The sequence below is a fragment of the Megalobrama amblycephala genome, linkage group LG10 (assembly GCF_018812025.1).
Source record: "Megalobrama amblycephala isolate DHTTF-2021 linkage group LG10, ASM1881202v1, whole genome shotgun sequence".
Lineage (NCBI taxonomy): Eukaryota > Metazoa > Chordata > Actinopteri > Cypriniformes > Xenocyprididae > Megalobrama > Megalobrama amblycephala.
Window position 1 is genome coordinate 14,386,919 of NC_063053.1, and position 18,183 is coordinate 14,405,101.

The 18,183-nt window shown below is 36.6% G+C and overlaps 2 protein-coding genes and 1 long non-coding RNA gene across 4 annotated transcripts; 2 read left to right on the forward strand and 1 right to left on the reverse strand.

Moving 5' to 3' along the window:
• Positions 1-5,920: 5,920 nt before the first annotated feature.
• On the forward strand, positions 5,921-12,956 carry sncga (synuclein, gamma a). Of its 2 annotated transcripts, none has more exons than XM_048204730.1 (5): positions 5,921-6,229; positions 10,873-10,914; positions 11,020-11,147; positions 11,895-11,951; positions 12,708-12,956. In XM_048204730.1, exons 1-4 carry the CDS (start codon positions 6,109-6,111, stop codon positions 11,949-11,951), a joined length of 348 nt encoding a protein of 115 aa, XP_048060687.1. In that variant the 5' UTR covers positions 5,921-6,108; the 3' UTR covers positions 12,708-12,956. The 2 variants fall into 2 exon arrangements, with proteins under 2 accessions (XP_048060687.1, XP_048060686.1); XM_048204729.1 differs by having other exon boundaries at positions 5,925-6,229; positions 11,895-11,956.
• LOC125276832 lies at positions 10,404-16,325 on the reverse strand. Its single transcript, XR_007186765.1, has 3 exons — positions 16,212-16,325; positions 10,621-10,676; positions 10,404-10,544 (listed from the first exon to the last, which is right to left on the reverse strand). It is a non-coding gene; the product is annotated as an uncharacterized LOC125276832 (long non-coding RNA).
• zgc:193505 (uncharacterized protein LOC559113 homolog) lies at positions 15,063-18,150 on the forward strand. The gene is made up of 3 exons (XM_048204728.1): positions 15,063-15,222; positions 17,373-17,618; positions 17,813-18,150. The coding sequence occupies exons 1-3, from the start codon at positions 15,147-15,149 to the stop codon at positions 17,860-17,862; spliced, it is 372 nt and encodes a 123-aa protein (XP_048060685.1). The 5' UTR covers positions 15,063-15,146; the 3' UTR covers positions 17,863-18,150.
• Positions 18,151-18,183: the final 33 nt, after the last annotated feature.

Below are 18,183 nucleotides of genomic sequence, written 5' to 3' on the forward strand. Positions count from 1 at the left end.
AGGCGCAAATTTATGTATAACTGAACAAAAAATGTATCATGGTTTCCACAAATATATTTATCAGCACAACTGTTTTCAACATTGATAATAATAAGAAATGTATTTTAGCACTGAATTAGTATATTAGAAGGATTTCTGAAGGATCATGTGACACTGAAGACTGGCTTAATGGCTGCTGAAAGTTCAGATTTGCCTTCACATAAATAAATTACATTTTAAAATATTTTAAAATAAAAAGCAGTTATTTTAAATTCTAATAATATTTCACAACATTACTGTTGAAAATCTTACCAAGCCCAAACTTTTGAATGGTTGGCTAGTGTATAATGATTATGAAATTGGTTAGCAGAGACAATGCTGTAATGGAATTATTGCTAATGGATGAGGAATCAGGTATTTTTATATTAAAAATTGTGTTGATATTACAGATTTCAATGCTGACTCACAGTTTGACCAGCTATTACTACCAATAATGTACATTTGCAAGTGTTAGTCATTTATTACTTATGGCATGGTATTTTAGAAATTATCCCAAGCTGTGGTCAGAGAGAGACGTGGGCTATAACGTACAGAATATGTTGTGCCAATTTGTTGAGGAATGGCTGATGGTACAGATGTACTCAAGAGACCTGTGCCGCGGCTGCTGTTGTTGGTACAGTTGCCAATAACATACACAGGTATTTGAGCGAGACTTGTGACTGTTTTCAACGTATGTGTCATTTAGCACTATTGTGCAAATTTGGTAGCACTTAAAGAGCTTCTTAGACATGTAGAGAAAAAGTGTCTTCTCACAGTTGTCACCTTTGAACTAATTCTTTAGACCCAGATTCAATGAGGGAAAAAACTTTTTGTTGCTAGGCAACACAAGCTGTTGCAATGGATTTTCAAAGTCACTAAAAGGCCCTGTGCAGGCATTGTGTGTGCGTGAGAGAGAGAGAAATGTTAAACTGTAAGGTTTTTAAATAAAGCTTTAAATACAATGCAACTATAACAATACATTTTCTTTTCAATTGCTACTTGCTCTGTATCTCTTAATTCTTATTTACTTATAGGCACTTACAAATGTATTTATATGTCTATAAAATGAAACAAATCTATCTACACTATATTGCTAAAAGTTTTGGGACGTCTGACTTTACGTGCACATGAACTTTAATGACATCCCATTTTTAATCCGTAGGGTTTAATATGGAGTTGGCCCACCCTTTGCAGCTATAACAGTCTTAACTCTTCTGGGAAGGCTTTCCATAAGGTTTAGGAGTGTGTTTATGGGAATTTTTGACCATTCTTCTAGAAGCGTATTTGTTAGGTCAGGCAGTGATGTTGGCGAGAAGGCCTGGCTCACAGTCTCCGCTCTAATTCATCCCAAAGGTGTTCTGTCGGGTGGAGGTCAGGACTCTGTGCAGGCCAGTCAAGTTCCTCCACACCAAACTCGCTCATCCATGTCTTTATGGACCTTGCTTTGTGCACTGGTGCGCAGTCATGTTGGAACAAGAAGGGGCCATCCCCAAACTGTTCCCACAAAGTTGGGAGCATGAAATTGTCCAAAATGTCTTGGTATGCTGAAGCATTAAGAGTTCCTTTCACTGGAACTAAGGGGCCAAGCCCAACACCTGAAAAACAACCCCACACCATAATCCCCCCTCCACCAAACTTTACATTTGACACAATGCCGTCAGGCAAGTGCCGTTCTCCTTGCAACCGCAAAACCCAGACTCGTCTATCAGATTGCCAGACAGAGAAGCGTGATTCGTCACTCCAGAGAACACGTCTCCACTGCTCTAGAGTCCAGTGGCGGTGTGCTTTACACCACTCTATCCGACGCTTTGCATTGTACTTGGTGATGTAAGGCTTGGATGCAGCTGCTCGGCCATGGAAACCCATTCCATTAAGCTCTCTACACACTGTTCTTGAGCTAATCTGAAGGCCACACAAAGTTTGGAGGTCTGTAGCTATTGACTGCAGAAAGTTGGCGACTTCTGCGCACTGTGCACCTCAGCCTGCGCTGACCCCACTCTGTGATTGTACGTGGCCTACCACTTCGTGGCTGAGTTGCTGTTGTTCCCAATTGCTTCCACTTTGTTATGATACCACTAACAGTTGACCGTGGAATATTTAGTGGTGAGGAACTTTCACGAATGGACTTATTGCACAGGTGGCAACTAATCACGGTACCACACTTGAATTCACTGAACTCCTGAGAGCGACCCATTCTTTCACAAATGTTTGTAGAAGCAGTCTGCATGCCTAGGTGCTTGATTTTATACACCTGTGGCCATGGAAGTGATTGGAACACCTGAATTCAGTGATTTGGAGGGGTGTCCCAATACTTTTGGGAATATAGTGTGTATATAATATATTATAATAATTTAATAGTTTAATAGTTAATAGTTTTTTTGTGTTTTTTTGAATCCAAAATCCACTGAATTAATGAAATTAGCCTTTAGTCCTAAATCAAAGCTTTAAAAACATGGGAATGTCACCATAGAGATCTCTAGGAAAACACTGTCATTGTTTTTAAGTGCCATCAAAGGTCTGCCTGTCACACCATGTTGTAGCTGCAATAAAAACTACTTTTGGTGAAAGCCTCACCCTTTCTACACAGCAGGGGTGTGGTATGATCTCAGATGGGATTTTTCATTCCTCAAAGCAGCTTTTAAGTACATGGCTGCTCTGAACCTAGGCACATTAGGACGCCAGTTGCTTCATCACACTCTTACATTAACCACAGTCAGATGATCAGTTTGGTCAACCACAAAGACTTCTGTTACAGGCAGGAGACTGAACAAGAGATATAAAGAGACTTAAAAGACATCTGACAGACATAAGCAGAAATATGTCTATAAACAGAAAATGTGACAAAGAGCAAATAACACAGCTGACCTTCATAATGAAACAAATTAACCATTTGAATGGTTTCATATTGACTGTAAATGCTGTAAGATGCAGACTTATTTTTGCTGAAGGAAACAAGTAAATCCAACATTTTGTTCAGTTTTCATGTAGTTATAATTTGCAGCATTACACTCCTGCTTTTCAGCATAAAAGGCCTTTTTGTCCACTGGTGAATTCTATTAAATTAGTGCTGAGATCAAATGAGAGAAAATTTTGTTTTGCAAAAGATTGATGAATATGCTCTAGATATGGCTTCAAAAAGGATTCGGGAGAGTATGGATGAGATATTTCACACTGTTCTGTCATCATGTTGGTGATTAGTTCGGTACTGATCATGCTGTTCTACCAGGGCCTCGATTTTTGCCACGTGATGGATGCATATTGACCCGATAGCGCTGAGTTCTGAGCAGCCAGTATTAGATTACATTCTCTCATTGTCCTGAGAAATGCAAGGCGTTATATTTAGACATACAGCAGTGGTCATCTAGTTAGCCTGAGGAGCGCTATATCACAGAGGTCGATAACAAGCTCATGTGACTACTGGTGGCAGACACTGATTCTGCTCAGAGATCCATCTGCAACGGAGCAGAATATCAGGAGCAGTTTTGTATCTTTCAGGCATAGCTGAGAGAATGAGTTACTGCATTTATGTCAGAATGAATGATGACAGAACCATTGCATTTATACTTATGAACTGCTGAGACATTCGTATCAACTCTCTACTCATGCCAGGAATTAAAGTAAGACAATCCAATTAAACACCAGAGCTCTTGTGTGAATGTAGAGAGGCATTAATAACCAGATGAACCACCATCAAAATACAACAAATTTTTTTGTACTTTTAGGCCCGGAACACACAAAGCCAACGGTCGGCCGTCGGGCAGTTTTTGTTCGTCGGCCGACTACGTTTTCTCAGTGTGTTCCGCACCGTCGGCTGAAGTTGGTCCTCATCGTATTTTTTTCAGCCGATTGGACATGTTAAATTGGCGTTGGAGCTCGTCAGTCCATCAGGCCATCTGATTGGCTGTTCAGCTACTGCCACCCGCTGGTTCGGAAAGGCATTTCTTCTTACGCAGGCGCAGAACGGACGTGCTACTTGGCCATCGGGTGTCGACCGTCGGTATAGTGTATCAGGGCAACTTTGGACCCAAACCCCGCAGTCTGCTTTCGTCGCCACTAGTTCGTCTGCGTCGGCTTGGTGTGTTCCAGGCTTTAGGGATACAACAACTTGTCAGTGGGGCAATACCCTTTAAGGGACAACTTAGCATCTCATCTACTCCTAAAAGGTTTTTATTAGTACCTAAGAGAAGTAATATGTACCCTTAAGGTACAGTATGAACATTTTAGGGGTGTATAAGGTACATTTCTTACACAGTGTGCACAAATTCCTGTCTGGATGAAAAAGTAACGTTATTTAATATACCTCACTCAAGCTGACTACCTTACATTCCACCAACCAAATACATTTTTAAGGCTTAGATCAGGTACAAATAGCTCCTTAAAGGAGCTACTGCATGCTTGCACATTTTACAGTATATAGAATCTAGAATGAGAATGTCCCATCTAAGTTGATTGGTTATTTGAAAAAACGGACAATCTCATCAATATATTCTGCCCAAACTTCCTGTATAAATACAGGTAAGAAAACTGCTTACATCAAGTGATTTCATTGATTTTTAACATCATAATGCATCAGACTAACATGCTTGAATCCCGCACCAGCCCACTGAGAGATTTAACTTGATAAATATTTAAAAGACTACACATCATTTCCCTAGTTCATGTTGGATTAGCCAACGAAAAACCAAATTTCCTTCTGTACTGTACCCCAGTGTGATTTTATTAAGCTCTTATCAAGATACAGCTTTTGCTATTTATAGAATGGCTTGTATAACATAGAAAGAGAAAGACTGTCCATTGAGGTTTTTTTCTTTCATATACTGCAAGCATCATAACAATATAATTATGGTTATGAGGTACTTTAATTTCACTGTTGTATATCCTGCAGCCCATACCACAGCTTCCCATCAGCTTTAAAGATATGATCCACACTAAGAGGATCCATATTAGATTAGAGCAAACATACATTCATACACTCACGTCAGATTGACATTATTATTTGATGAATGTGACAGGTTCTGTGAGCTTCAAGGAGGAGTATTGTCATACGCGGACGTCAGTGCAGTCTGCGCAGTTTGATATTAAAATTTGCATCCAATTGTAATAAATTATGTTTTTTTACAGCCTATTCAATTTCTTTTATTCAATTTGCATAGCACTTTAAAAAATACACATTTATTTAAATCCAAAGCCAAGTGAAATTGGCAATGAAAACCCCTCAAGATGATTAAAGATGAGGAAGAAACCTTGTGGAGGTGCTTATTTATTTTTACATCCATTCATGAATACATTCATTTGAAGAAATGTAATCTATTAATGATCAATTCAATTTAATTATGACTTCTAATAGACTAGGAATCAGTGTTGTTATTGTGTTAATTGAAATAAAGCTGAAATAAATAAATAATAATAATAATATATATTATAACTTTAAAAACATAAATATAGAAAAAAAAGAATACAAATTTTAGAAGCACATAAAGTAATGAAAACTGGAAATATAAAAATAAATTCACATTCAAAATATTAATATATAATAATAGTTTAAAAATAATATTTTAGCATTTAAATAATACTAAAATTACACTGTAGATGGTAGATGGTGTGTGACAGACACTGGTTTTGGGTGGCGTGTAAGTTTGTGCTGTGGCAGGATTAAGGGAAGAGGTTGTTTAATAGTTTTATGAAGCTGTGCGCTGATGCTGGATTGAGCATTAACAATTTAATCTTCCAGTATGTGAATCTCATTTATTATGGGTGGCTGGAGAAAACAGGCCAAACTGAAAAAGCTTTCTGCTTGTGGATTCCACTTCTCGGCATTCCTCTCACCCACTTGTTATTATACCCTCTATCTCTCTCTCTCCTCGTGCCTTCTCCCCCTCCGCTTGACTACTCTTCTTGTTAAGGGTGTCCCAATCTGTCTGAGCTCTGAGTGCCCATCCCATTCTCAAAGGAGCTGCACACACACTCGCACACACTCTGGCAAACACGCTTACCACACTTGTAGTCAGAGCACACACAGCTCCATCCATCGGTTATAAGAAGAGAGACAGTTCCAGTTAAAGGACATAAAGCCCAGGTCTGAGCTCCAGAATGGATGCACTGAAGAAGGGATTCTCCATGGCTAAGGAGGGAGTGGTGGCCGCCGCTGAGAAAACCAAGGCTGGGGTGGAGGAGGCAGCTGCCAAAACCAAAGAGGGGGTCATGTATGTAGGTAAGTACAAATTCAACTGAGGGGAGAAAAGTCAGAGAATTAGATCACAGTCAGAAAAGGCTTCTTGTACTGTCTAAAAATATATTTATTATAATATTCCTTACTTTTTTCTTCTAAAGTGTAGAGGCCCAGCTGTTTTACATGGTATTGGGTGAAATTTTCATATTTAAAAATATTACCAATTACAAATTTACAAACCAATTGCAAAATTACAAAAGCATATTTAAAGATTTAAAAAATATATTTTATTTGTAATATAAATTATATTGTAATATACAGTATAATATAATATAGTCAATTAAATGTATACAGAAAGTCAAATATTTTGAAATTGAAAATAAAAAATATATTTATATAAAAAATATTGAAATAAAATAATTGTTGAGTTTGCCCTGCTTTGTTAAACAATACATACATTTTATCATCATCATCATCTTTTTTTTTTTTTTTTTTGCTTACAATGCATGCTGGCAAGAGTCCTGAAAATGAAAACCAGGGCAATGAAAATAAATTTGGGGCATGAGCCCATTACACATGTGACTGCTGTGCTCCGTCACTACAGTAAGTGAACAACAGCAAGCGTTCAATAACAAACCAGCTCTGTCCACCTGCCTGTTGTCTCTTATCAGATCACAAATTCATCTGCCTAGACTCAGCTGTAAACAAGATTGATAAACAACTTACATGGTTACTAGTACTGTGGTTTTTACTCTGTCCAGAGCAGTAGCCCTCCATGTATACTCTCAAGAATGGGTGGGGAACAAAGAGAGAGATAGAAAGAGATAAAGATAGACTGAAGAAGAAGAAAGGAAACACTTTCTGTTTTCAATAACCCTTGAGGATGCAATCAATCAGTGAGCTGTGAGTGATAGACACATTATGAAGAGAAAAGCCTAACTGAAATCTATTTATATTGCATGTTAAACGGATTATGTACTGTAAACTACAAGATACAGTCATAGTTTATTTTAATGTCACAAGAAGGCCTAAATATGTGGATCGTCTTGCTTTTACATTGTTACTGCTATACTATAGTACTAAATTATATTAACATGTAATATTGGTAAGATTACACAGTACAGTACAATGTTACTGTAAAAAAAACTGCATCTTGTAAATTACTTGACAGAAACATTGTGTGTAATACATCATTTCTTCCTGGTTGTGCTGCTATGGTCACAGGAGCACACAGCACTATAATCCTATTCCCTTCCGGTCCACTTCAGAGACCAGGGTCTGTCTGGGTCAATACACAATCTTTTATGATTCATAATGGCTCTCAGTGTGTATACACCAGTGACAGGAACCTGTCATTCTGTTTTCAGTGTTATGAACAAAGCACAATGTGATTGCTATTACATGGACTGCTGGACAGGAGGAGTGTGTGTGCGTGCGTGTGTGTGTGTGTGTGTGTGTGTGTGTGTGTGCATGTATGCATGTGTGTGTGTGTGTGTATGTTTGTGCATTGCAGCTGGAGGTAAAAGCTTTCCTCTAGACCACACAGACGATTTTCAATCTACTTTAATCAAAGAAATCTCAAGCCTCTCAAAGAAAAGCAAGGTCACTTTGCACTGAACTGTGACAAACCATCAACACATACAGTACACACCTTTCTTGCCACCCTAGGACTTGCTACTCTGTACACATAGACATCTGTTACATACAAAAAATTTAAAAATATACTGATTCTCAAACCTATCTTTAACTCTTTCCCTGCCATTGACAGAATTTTCCACCATTTATGAGACAACGCTTCCCCGCCATTAAAACAGAACTAAGTAACTTTTTTTACCTTCATAAATAGTTTTCTAAGTCCTTACGATGGTTAATTGACTTATAGTGGTGTGTTTGAGGCGTGCACTAACCCCCTCTGGCATGTCTACGCCAAAAAACAGCACTTGCAAGTTGAGCTGCACCGACCCGAAACAATCTCGCCTCATGTTCACGTTCACGCAAGAGTGACAAAATGCTTTACGGTAATTAAAAAATATATATTTTTATATATATATTTACAATAATACAATACATATACAATGTATATATTATGACTTTATAAGACAATTTCAAAAATTACCCACCTCCATCAAGATTTCTTGTACTGTATTTGCAAAACTACTGCGCTGGTGAGAGTTGTAGTCGTTGTAGTCCAGAGCTGCGTTTGGAATATTTATGACAGTGTGATTCACTGAAGGAACCTGTAGGGGGAGCTTCGCAAATCTTACTGAGTTCCGCTTTAACAGAATTTTCCAGATTTCCATGTTTTCACTGTTATACAGTAGGGGGCACTATTATGCATCTTCAGAAAGAGTACTGAATCTCTGGATCAAAACACAAGCAAAAAAGGAGCAGAAACGAGCAATAAAAGCATTGCGTATGCATGTTTTAGTCTTTTTTTTTTACGAAATTTTTCAGCTTTTTTTTTTCAAACTTTTGCTTTTTTTATGAAACTTATCCACATTCAAATGTTGATAAAAAAACATGTTCATGTTCAGATAAAGCATGTTCAGATATTCATACAACAAAATATTTTTGTGAAAATTATCAAAAACACGGGCAGTGGTGGCAACTTAAAAAAAAAAAAAAATGCTGGTGGGGAAAGAGTTAATAATAAATATTATTTAGTGGGGAAAGTTCTGAGACCACATTGAAAATCTGTGATTCAAAATCTAATTTAAACTAGGAAATAAAGTTTTAGGGTTTTTTAAAATGTGAAAACAAAGAAATATTTGAGAATCTGCACTTTTATTATAGTTAATTTGTGACATTGATTGTGTGACTCTTTGTTCAGATGGTTAGATATTTTTCCATTAAAGCTCAAGATGTTCTCAAATCAAGCTGGAGAACATGATCATCAGGTCTGACAGACTAGTGGAGTTGATGATGCTTTCATTTATAGGGATAGTTCTCCCAAAAATTCTGTCATTTATTATTCACCCTCATGTCGAGCACTCACAAGCAAAGCACTCATGTCGCTTCATAAAATTTAGTTTAAGCCACTGGAGCCACATGGAGTAATTTAATGGTGTCTTTTCCCTACCTTTCTGGACCTTGGAGTATTGGATCTTTATGGAGAGACAGAAACCTCTCAGACTTCATCAAAAAGATCTTAACTTGTGTTCCAGAGATGAACGAAGGTCTTACGGATGTGGAACGAGATATGAGTGAGTAATAAATGACAGAATTTTCATTTTTGGGTGAACTAACCCTTTAAGTTAAACAGCACTAAAGTTCAGAAATCAGACTTTTGGACCCCTGCTATAGATCAGGCTGAAATCACATGACTGTCACTTTAATTTCTGTTGCATTATGTAACACCAATTTCATCACAGAACTGTGTGAGCACAATCCAGATTAATTCTTTTTAGGACTTAATTCCATTAAGTGTCATATGGATCAGAAATTAAGAGCAGTGGGATTGGAGCAGAGCGGGAGGTGATGTAATTCAGACTAATGTATAGAATAAAAGCTTTAAATTGTGTCTGTATTAGTATGATTTTCAAATATAGATCTTGCTAGCATTATTATGTGAAAATGTGCTGTGGGATATTTGTGTTACATGATTCACAAAGAAACATCTAATATCTTCCTCTAAAATCTATGCACAACTATATTTAGTATATCAGAGTCTCCTCCTCCTAATCTTGGCAGCAAGCTACAGCCGTAGAGACGTTTTATGCTTCGTCATGTAATCAGAGATGCTGTGGAAGTGACATCATATTGCAGCAGGGGTTGGGCGTTGATAAAATTCTCAATCCTTATTGATTACAACATTAATAATATATACGATTCCAGGCTTGAGATTGTGTCGCAAGATGCAGAGGCTAAGCCTTGAAGAATGTGCATGTCTTGATAGTAAATCAGCTCTTTGTCCAGAACAACAAGGACAATGTCACGTCTCTTTTGAGGGGTGTATTTGTTGTGCAGTGTGAGCGCATGTTGGGAAGGAGGAGCAACTTTCACAGACACATTGCTGTGGGCCCAAAGGTTCTGGGAAGGAACAGAGCTTATGCTTGTTCTATGGGCCATTCGTGCATCTGAGATTCAGTGCTAGAGACGCCAGGGCCCTTTCAGAGGCAGAAGTGGGTTTTTTCCACTGTTTCCACTGTCTCAGTAGAAAGAACGTGTCTCGATCTGTAAAGCTTAATAGCACTTAGTGGTACCAATCACTGACTGTAGATCAGAGGCATTTTTACTTGCCATGATTTTGGTAGAGTCTCTTGGGTATTGGAGATAGCTGGACCTTAAGTTGCGTTGCCAGACGAGACTTTGCAAAGTGTATGGATCTCAGGACATAACAGGAGCCACGGATATCTGTCTAAAAATAAGATGAAATTAGGTACAATTTTGTGGGAAAAGCATTTGTTCACAAGAGTACATGTCTGAAAGCTTACAGGGATAGGGATTCTTTACATCATTCTCAATCCAAACCTGTATGAACTGCTTTCTTCTGCAGAACACAAAAGAAGAGATTTCAAAAAATATATTTTTTTGGACATTTCATTGTATGGAAAAAAATCATACAGGTTTGGAACAACATAAGGGTGAGTAAATGATGACGGAATTTTCATTTTTGGGTGAACTAATTTCATCAGCGATGTTATTCCTTCAAGTTCACAATACACAACTTTTTTTTTTTTTGACAGGCACAAAGACAAAGGAAGGCGTTGTGACGAGTGTAAACACAGGTAAAATAATTAATATTAACAGATCAAAACTAAACAACATGTCATTTTCTTAATCCATGGAAAATCTCAAATCAAAATGCAAGGACGCTTTTTCATCTGTCCTAGTTGCCCAGAAAACAACTGAGCAGGCGAATATTGTGAGTGAGAGTGCCGTGGCTGGAGCCAATCAGGTGTCAGAAAAGGCAGTGGAGAGCCTGGAGACTGTGGTCGCATCCACTGGCCTGGTCAAACCGGTGAGGATTTCATATGCATGTGGCCAATAATTGGTCAAATGAATATTGGATTAAAACAAAAAAGTGTAAAATTATAAAGCTTGCATTGATATCTTTAGGTGCAGTACAAATGCAAAAGACTTAAATTGCTTAATGCACAGTTCAGTCATAAAGTTGGTCGTTTTGATATGATGCTCATGTTTTTCTTTTTTACCCAATCATGGACAGGATGAGCTGGAGAATAATGAGGTGCTTTCAGAAACTCGCATGCAATAAAAGCATGCTGAATGATCACATTTATCACAAAACCATTACCATTAAAAACTTAAATCTCTCCATTTGAATACATCAAATTATACATTTTCATATAACGTTACTGTTCTCGAAGTTTAGGAGAGCAGGCCTGCAGCAATCAGTGAAGCATTTGACTCACTGCTCAGCAAGAGTGATGTTCTTCATAAATAACTCATTTCTGCTTTCCAAATATTGCTCTGCATTTTTAAAACGCATCCCAGTTTCTTTCATTAGAGTTCCAATATCCAAACAGCTCATGAAGAACCATAGCCATGCAACCATTATCCGTCGCTGTTCATCAACAAACATGAACATGAATCTGACATCTTCCAGAGAGCAATAGCAGTAAAACAGATGTATTTCACAACTGAAAAAGTATAGAAGTGTTTTTTCTTTTCTTTTCCTGTTTTGACGAGGTGAAATCAAATAAGAGCTATTCACATCAGAGATGTGTTGTTGTCTTTCTGCCTCCAGGTGGAGCTGTCGAAGCAGGAGGGAGCTGTAGAGCAGCCTACAGACGCTGGACAGTAGGTGAGGTGAGCTGGGAGATGTTTTTTTTTTTTTTTGAGATGGGATTTTCTTAATCTGTAATAATTGTCCTTTTTTACTTGATAGCATAAATCTAACAATATATTGATCTAATTTAGTTAGTTGTATGCTTAAAACAGCAACAAAAATGAAAACTCGGAAATTTTGCTTGTCATGTACAGATGAAAAAAATATTTTTTGCAGTTTAACTGGTCATTTTAAATGATATATGTAGAATAAACTTTCTTAGAAGCATAGGCATTTAAAAAGCTGTGTGCATGTCATTTAGTTTTGTTTAGTCATTTAGAGTCATTATTTTTTTTAATTTTTGTCTTGATTAAATACATTCTGAGATAAGGTTATGACTGAAATACACACATATACACAGCTTTTTAAATCAAAGCAATTCCTTTGGAAAGCAACTCCGAATTTAGGTCAGCATATTTACATAATTGCAAACAATGCTGGCAGAGGTCTGACCAATTTTCTTCCTTCAAACACTGAACCAAATTCAGTGTCCTGTCACTTTCAGCAGTTTACATAGTTTACAATCTTATCACACAGGTTTTACTGTTACAAAATAGCACATATGCTTCAGGTCAGAAGTGCAGAGGAGGACACAAACAGGCTTTGTATAAAACGTACCTCTGTTTCATGTGTAGTGAGTTTACCAGTTGTTTAAAAAGTCATATTTTACAAATAATGAAGAGTCATCTGCACAGTCTACCATACCCACATAACCGTCTTTTTTTATTTCAGGCTGATGTCGCACTGAACGCCCATGTGATCCTCTGCTTCTTGCTTCAGAGGAGAGAGTTCATTAGTTGCTGACCATGCTTGAATATTATCATGCTAAACCTCTGATGGACACTAAATAACATCACAGAAAACAAAGACACCCACTCCTCTCTCTCGCTTTCTCCTCATGAACAAGCTGTCACTTTCCTTCACGTAGACCTACAGAAGTACTATTCACAAGAATAAAATGCTCATGTAACAACTCCTTTATCTAGCTATGCAATTTTCACGTATACTGTGCAGTGCGTGTCATTACCACATTTGTGCAAATATTACATGCATGTGCTTGTGATTTGGAGATTTTTATATAGACAAAGTATATCATTCCTACCTGCCCTGAAACTGATACCTATACCAGTTTTCCTCACCCAACATAATGAGGTTCGATGGATGATGATTTCATACAGTCAATGTCAGGAAAGGAAAACATTCCAGTCCAAATACACTCTCAATGTTGTATCTGAGATAATGTTAGCAGAAAAAGACAGAATCACAGATGGCCAGACCAAATCCACCCCTAAAAAAGGAAAGAAAAAAAACAAACAGAGGGCAATTGATGGCTGGCTTGTAAAGCGTAAAGCTGGCTGATTAAATCTGTTTCAGTATTATCTTAAAGTGTGGTTATATAGCGTGACAGGGAGGGCTTTAGTAATGCTCTAATATGTAGTTTGCGAACTTATTATAAACAACTCACAAAATCTGCAAATGATGTCAGAAAGCAGTTGCTAGGTTGCATAATTGGCTTGTTGAAGCAATGTATGCTGACTTACGACTACACTTTAACTGATCACCCAGGTGAAAAAAAATACACTTCTATAATGTACTTAAAGTGCTTTATTTTCGCACACTAATTTTGTACTTAATATACTAAATATTCTTTAGTACTTCTTAAGATAATCTTAAGAACATCTAAGTGTACTCAACTGTGCTATTTTGAGACATGAGACATGAAATATGAACTAAAATGTGCTTTTAATATACTATCTCTGTATTTAAAAAATGTATTTAGATATCATTTGAACCCATAGTGTACTACAAGTGGTAACTAAATACATTTTTTAAATACAGAAATAGTATATTAAAAGTTTTAGTTCATACTGGTGTCTCAAAATAGCACAGTTGAGTACACTTAGATGTTCTTAAGATTATCTTAAGTAGTACTAAAGAAGAATTTTTAGTATTTTAAGTACAAAATTAGTGTGCGAAAATAGAGCACTTTACGTACATTATAGAAGTGTACTTTTTTTCATTTGGGCATTCTCATTTACTTGACTTACTGTTCCCAATGAAGTCTGAAAATGGCTGATTTTTTGAATACTCCATCTGTAATAAATTCAGTTTTGTGAAAAATAAATCTATTCTCATTTTCATCCTTTTAAAAAAAAGAATATTGCTAATAATATAAAAACATAAAAAAGACCATAGTGCTAAGAAAGCAAACCCGTCTAGTTTGCACAATATTTGTAATATAAAGTAGCAAATTAGTAACATTGAAAAGTATTTGTGTATTAAATATGGGTTTGTTTTATTCCATATCATAAATACAGTACATTCAGCTCCACCCTTAAATCCAGTGAAACTACGAAAATGAATTTAAAAGCATCAACACACACACACACCCTTCTCAGATCAGAACACCCCTCCTGCTCTTCCCCTCCCTGTTCCCGGCGCACCCGCACATCAAATTAAATATGTATCTCATCAACAAACAAACAAAGACTTCATGACATACAGCTAACATCCCATATGGCCAAGGCCATTATAATACTACTGAGAAGCACTGCGCCTCTGACAGAATGTCAGTGTTGATGAAGTTTTCATGGTCTGCGTGTGTTATCCGAGTTTGAAATGAGTCATTCAGCTTTTTCCACATTCCAGCTATGGGAGGAGACAGAGAAGTCTATCAGCCCATAGTTTCCCCTCTGGCTCAGAGGAAAGTCTTCTACAACAAAACAAAAACAAAGAAACGGCCATAACAAAATTAAGACAAGGCAAGACCATCAACCCTGTATAAACCTCCCAAACTTTCTCTATTTCACCTGACTTATAAAATAAAACTAAATAACTAAACTAAAAATAAAGTAAAATATGGTAAATAATACTGAAAATAAATACATTTAATTGCATTGTTAAACGACTATACAAATGATGATTCTGCTGAAACCCTGACAGGTGATGAGACAGGAAACCAGGTAAACCAGTCAAGCAAGCTTCCTGTTCTCTCTGCTGACGTCTTTCTACTCCACCCAAGCTGCAGTAGCCAATAGGCACACACATCCCTGACATACTTTCATGGCGCAGCAGCCTAATAAAACCTCATGCATCTTTGGCTTCAGAACACTGACACATACACACGCTCTTGCATCAACAACATAAACAACAACAGCAGACTCTAGAAACATGTCGTCTTTCCTTAAGGGATTTATGGGTAATAAAGCAGCAGATTCATTTGTCGACCAGGCAGTGGATAAAGCAGGTGAGTTCCTTCTGAGTGAGAAGCTTTAAGAAACTTTCAAGCTATTTTTGTGAAGTTTTGTGCGTCACCATTTTATGAGACACTTTGTTATATATAATTTTCAAAATTGAAGGGCACAAAACAATAGATTAACTAGAGAGTTTTTTTTTTCTGAGATTTAAATAAAAACAGTTATCTTATTTGTTAATTATTTTACCTAAAAATATTGGCTCAAGTACTAATAATCATATAATCTAACTTTCAGCCAGGGTTATTATAGTTAAATCAAATAACTAAAACAAAAAACATGTTAACTGAAGTAAAATAAAATGTATAACGTTATATATATATATTAAATCATTTTATTTCAGCTAGTCATTTGTCATTTCAATTTAACTTGACTTACTAAAAGAACTAAAACCAAAATAAATAAAAAATTATATAGACATGTTTTAAAAAATACTAAAACGAAAAATATAAAAATCAAAACAAATTCAAAACATTAATAAAAAATATAATAGTATCTCGATACGAAAAATAACAGATTTCAGCCAGTTAAAAACAAAACAAAACAGAAGACATCAACTTTTAATTAATTTATTTCTAACTTGTTGTCCTTTTTAGTTAAACAAACTCTCTGGACATGTTATAGAAATATGATGCCATGACTCATTTAACTAACGTTAAATCATTTAATTAAATCATTAACATATAGGCCACGTTCACACAGCAGCAGAATACGGTTGTCAGTCCTGTATTTGAGTACTTAATACGGTTACGTTCACACACAGTACGGTTATTTACGGGTGTGACAACCGCTTTTTATAACCGAACTCACACCCACATATATTCAGGACTCACAACCGCGTTCTCGAAATATTCGCGCTGTACGAACGGAACCGTATTCGTATTCGTGTGAACGGAACCGCACTGGACAACTAGTTGTCTGTCACGTCATACAGTGCGAGAGAGCCGGTGTTTTGTGTGTGGTTTCGCTTTCGGTAACTTACAGCGACAGAGATATGAGCTGTGCATCATCTTAAGGTGTTAAATCCATAGACTGTAGGTTAAATCCAGTCACTGTTCTCCACCGGAACGGCTCCGTCAGTTTTGTTTCTTTTTCCAAATTCAAATGCGTGTCATGCGCGAGACGTCGCAAAGGACGTGACACGCGAGTGCAACGGTTAAAGACTCCGGCTAACGTGTGTTTACATGCTGCTGTTGGTTAATGAAGTTTGAATGGATAAACCCGCGGTTCAGTTGGTCTTTTGTCATGTCAAAAGTGATGAGACTTTTCAGTTTTATGGACGTCGCCATCTTTAATTATGTTGGTCACTGTCGTTATGGTTACTAGTAGGAGAATACGGGCTTGACTCTCGCTGCACGTTCATACAGTTTTTGATACTTTACTCTAAGTTGCTGTGTGAACAGGACATTTCGAGACTCACACCTGTTACTAAATGCGGCTGTCAATCCCAAAAAACTGACAGTGTGAACGTGGTACTTAAGTTAAATAATCAGATAAAAAGTGAACTTTCTTGCAGTCTTGGCAAGTTGTTTTCCCACTTTTTAACAAACTCAGTGTTTCAGTGAACATGAAATATAATGCATTTGTTTAACTTTTTTTAGTTTATATTTTGAATCATAAGCTAGCAGTGTTTGTTCTCTATTAAAAAGCTAGATGAAATATTTCTTAAGAATGCAGTCAGTCCAGTAAAAACTGACAGTGTGAACGTGGTACTTAAGATAAATAATCACATAAAAAGTGAACTTTCTTGCAGTCTTGGCAAGTTGTTTTCCCACTTTTTAACAAACTCAGTGTTTCAGTGAACATGAAATTTAATGCATTTGTTTCACTTTTTTTTTTTGTTTATATTTTGAATCATAAGCTAGCAGTGTTTGTTCTCTATTAAAAAGCTAGATGAAATATTTCTTAAGAATGCAGTCAGTCCAGTAGTCATGCCACTCCTTATAAGGTATGAAGCTAGAATGGGCCTTTGTATGCAAGTAAAACTATCCAAGCCTCTTTTTATTTTTAGACATTAAAAAAAAAAATAAAAAAATTTTTTTTTTTTTTGCCACAATCTGATGGGAGCTGTGGTGTGTGAAACTGGACTACAAAAAATGATCATGAATTATCTTTAAATTATGTACCTGTTAAATTCTCCTAGCTGCTGCAGCTAAAAAAAAGGTGAAGGAAACAATAACTGGAAAGAAACAGGAAAACGATAAGACTGGGGGCATGGGAGGTCTTTTCCCAAGTAACGAGGAGAAGGACAAGAAACCAAAGGAAAAGGCAGGAGGTGGAATATTTGGTGGCCTCCTTTCAGCAGAAAAACCAGAGGAAAACAGCACTGGAGGAGCCATCAGTGCAGGAGGAAGCAGCAATGCAGAAAACAACATTGGAGCAGACAGCAGTGAGTTTGCTCATCCTTCTTAGCAAAACAAAATTATGACAGTGCATTATAGAATTTTATATATACACATAAATACATTAAACTTCTAGCGATCACAAGTCAAAACATAATGAGTCTATTATTATTTTACAGAGAACATGTAAATTCACCGTGCACAAATATAATAACATACTAATATTTTGTGTTTGATTTAGGTTTCAACGAAGCCCTGGATGACCTTGCCAACGAGTTCAGTGAGAAGTGATGTTCTGACAATCGGGAAAAATCTCTGGCTGAGGTTTCCAGCTGGCAAACACCTATCAAATCAGCATCTCCTAGTGTCATGGACTTTGTTACTCATGTAAATAGTTTGATGTCTTTTCAATAACTTATGTATGACCACTACTAAAAAAAAAAAAAAAAAATACTACAAATCATGCCTATTACATTCATATTATGTATTTTGTTCAAATAACTTTTGTTTATTTAGCATGTTTTTGTTGTTAATACCTTGTGATAAGACATTTTGTGAATAAAGCTGAATACAAAAGTTTTTATTACTAAAAAGGTCTCGTTTTATCCATTT

Bases quoted from the DNA above. Each gene is read 5' to 3' on its own strand.
- zgc:193505 (XM_048204728.1), top strand. From the start codon at position 15,147: ATGTCGTCTTTCCTTAAGGGATTTATGGGTAATAAAGCAGCAGATTCA. The intron at 15,223-17,372 runs GTGAGTTCCTTC...AAATTCTCCTAG, and splicing joins CCAGGCAGTGGATAAAGCAG to CTGCTGCAGCTAAAAAAAAG. The intron at 17,619-17,812 runs GTGAGTTTGCTC...TGTTTGATTTAG, and splicing joins CAACATTGGAGCAGACAGCA to GTTTCAACGAAGCCCTGGAT.
- sncga (XM_048204730.1), top strand. From the start codon at position 6,109: ATGGATGCACTGAAGAAGGGATTCTCCATGGCTAAGGAGGGAGTGGTG. The intron at 6,230-10,872 runs GTAAGTACAAAT...TTTTTTTGACAG, and splicing joins AGAGGGGGTCATGTATGTAG to GCACAAAGACAAAGGAAGGC. The intron at 10,915-11,019 runs GTAAAATAATTA...CATCTGTCCTAG, and splicing joins TGTGACGAGTGTAAACACAG to TTGCCCAGAAAACAACTGAG.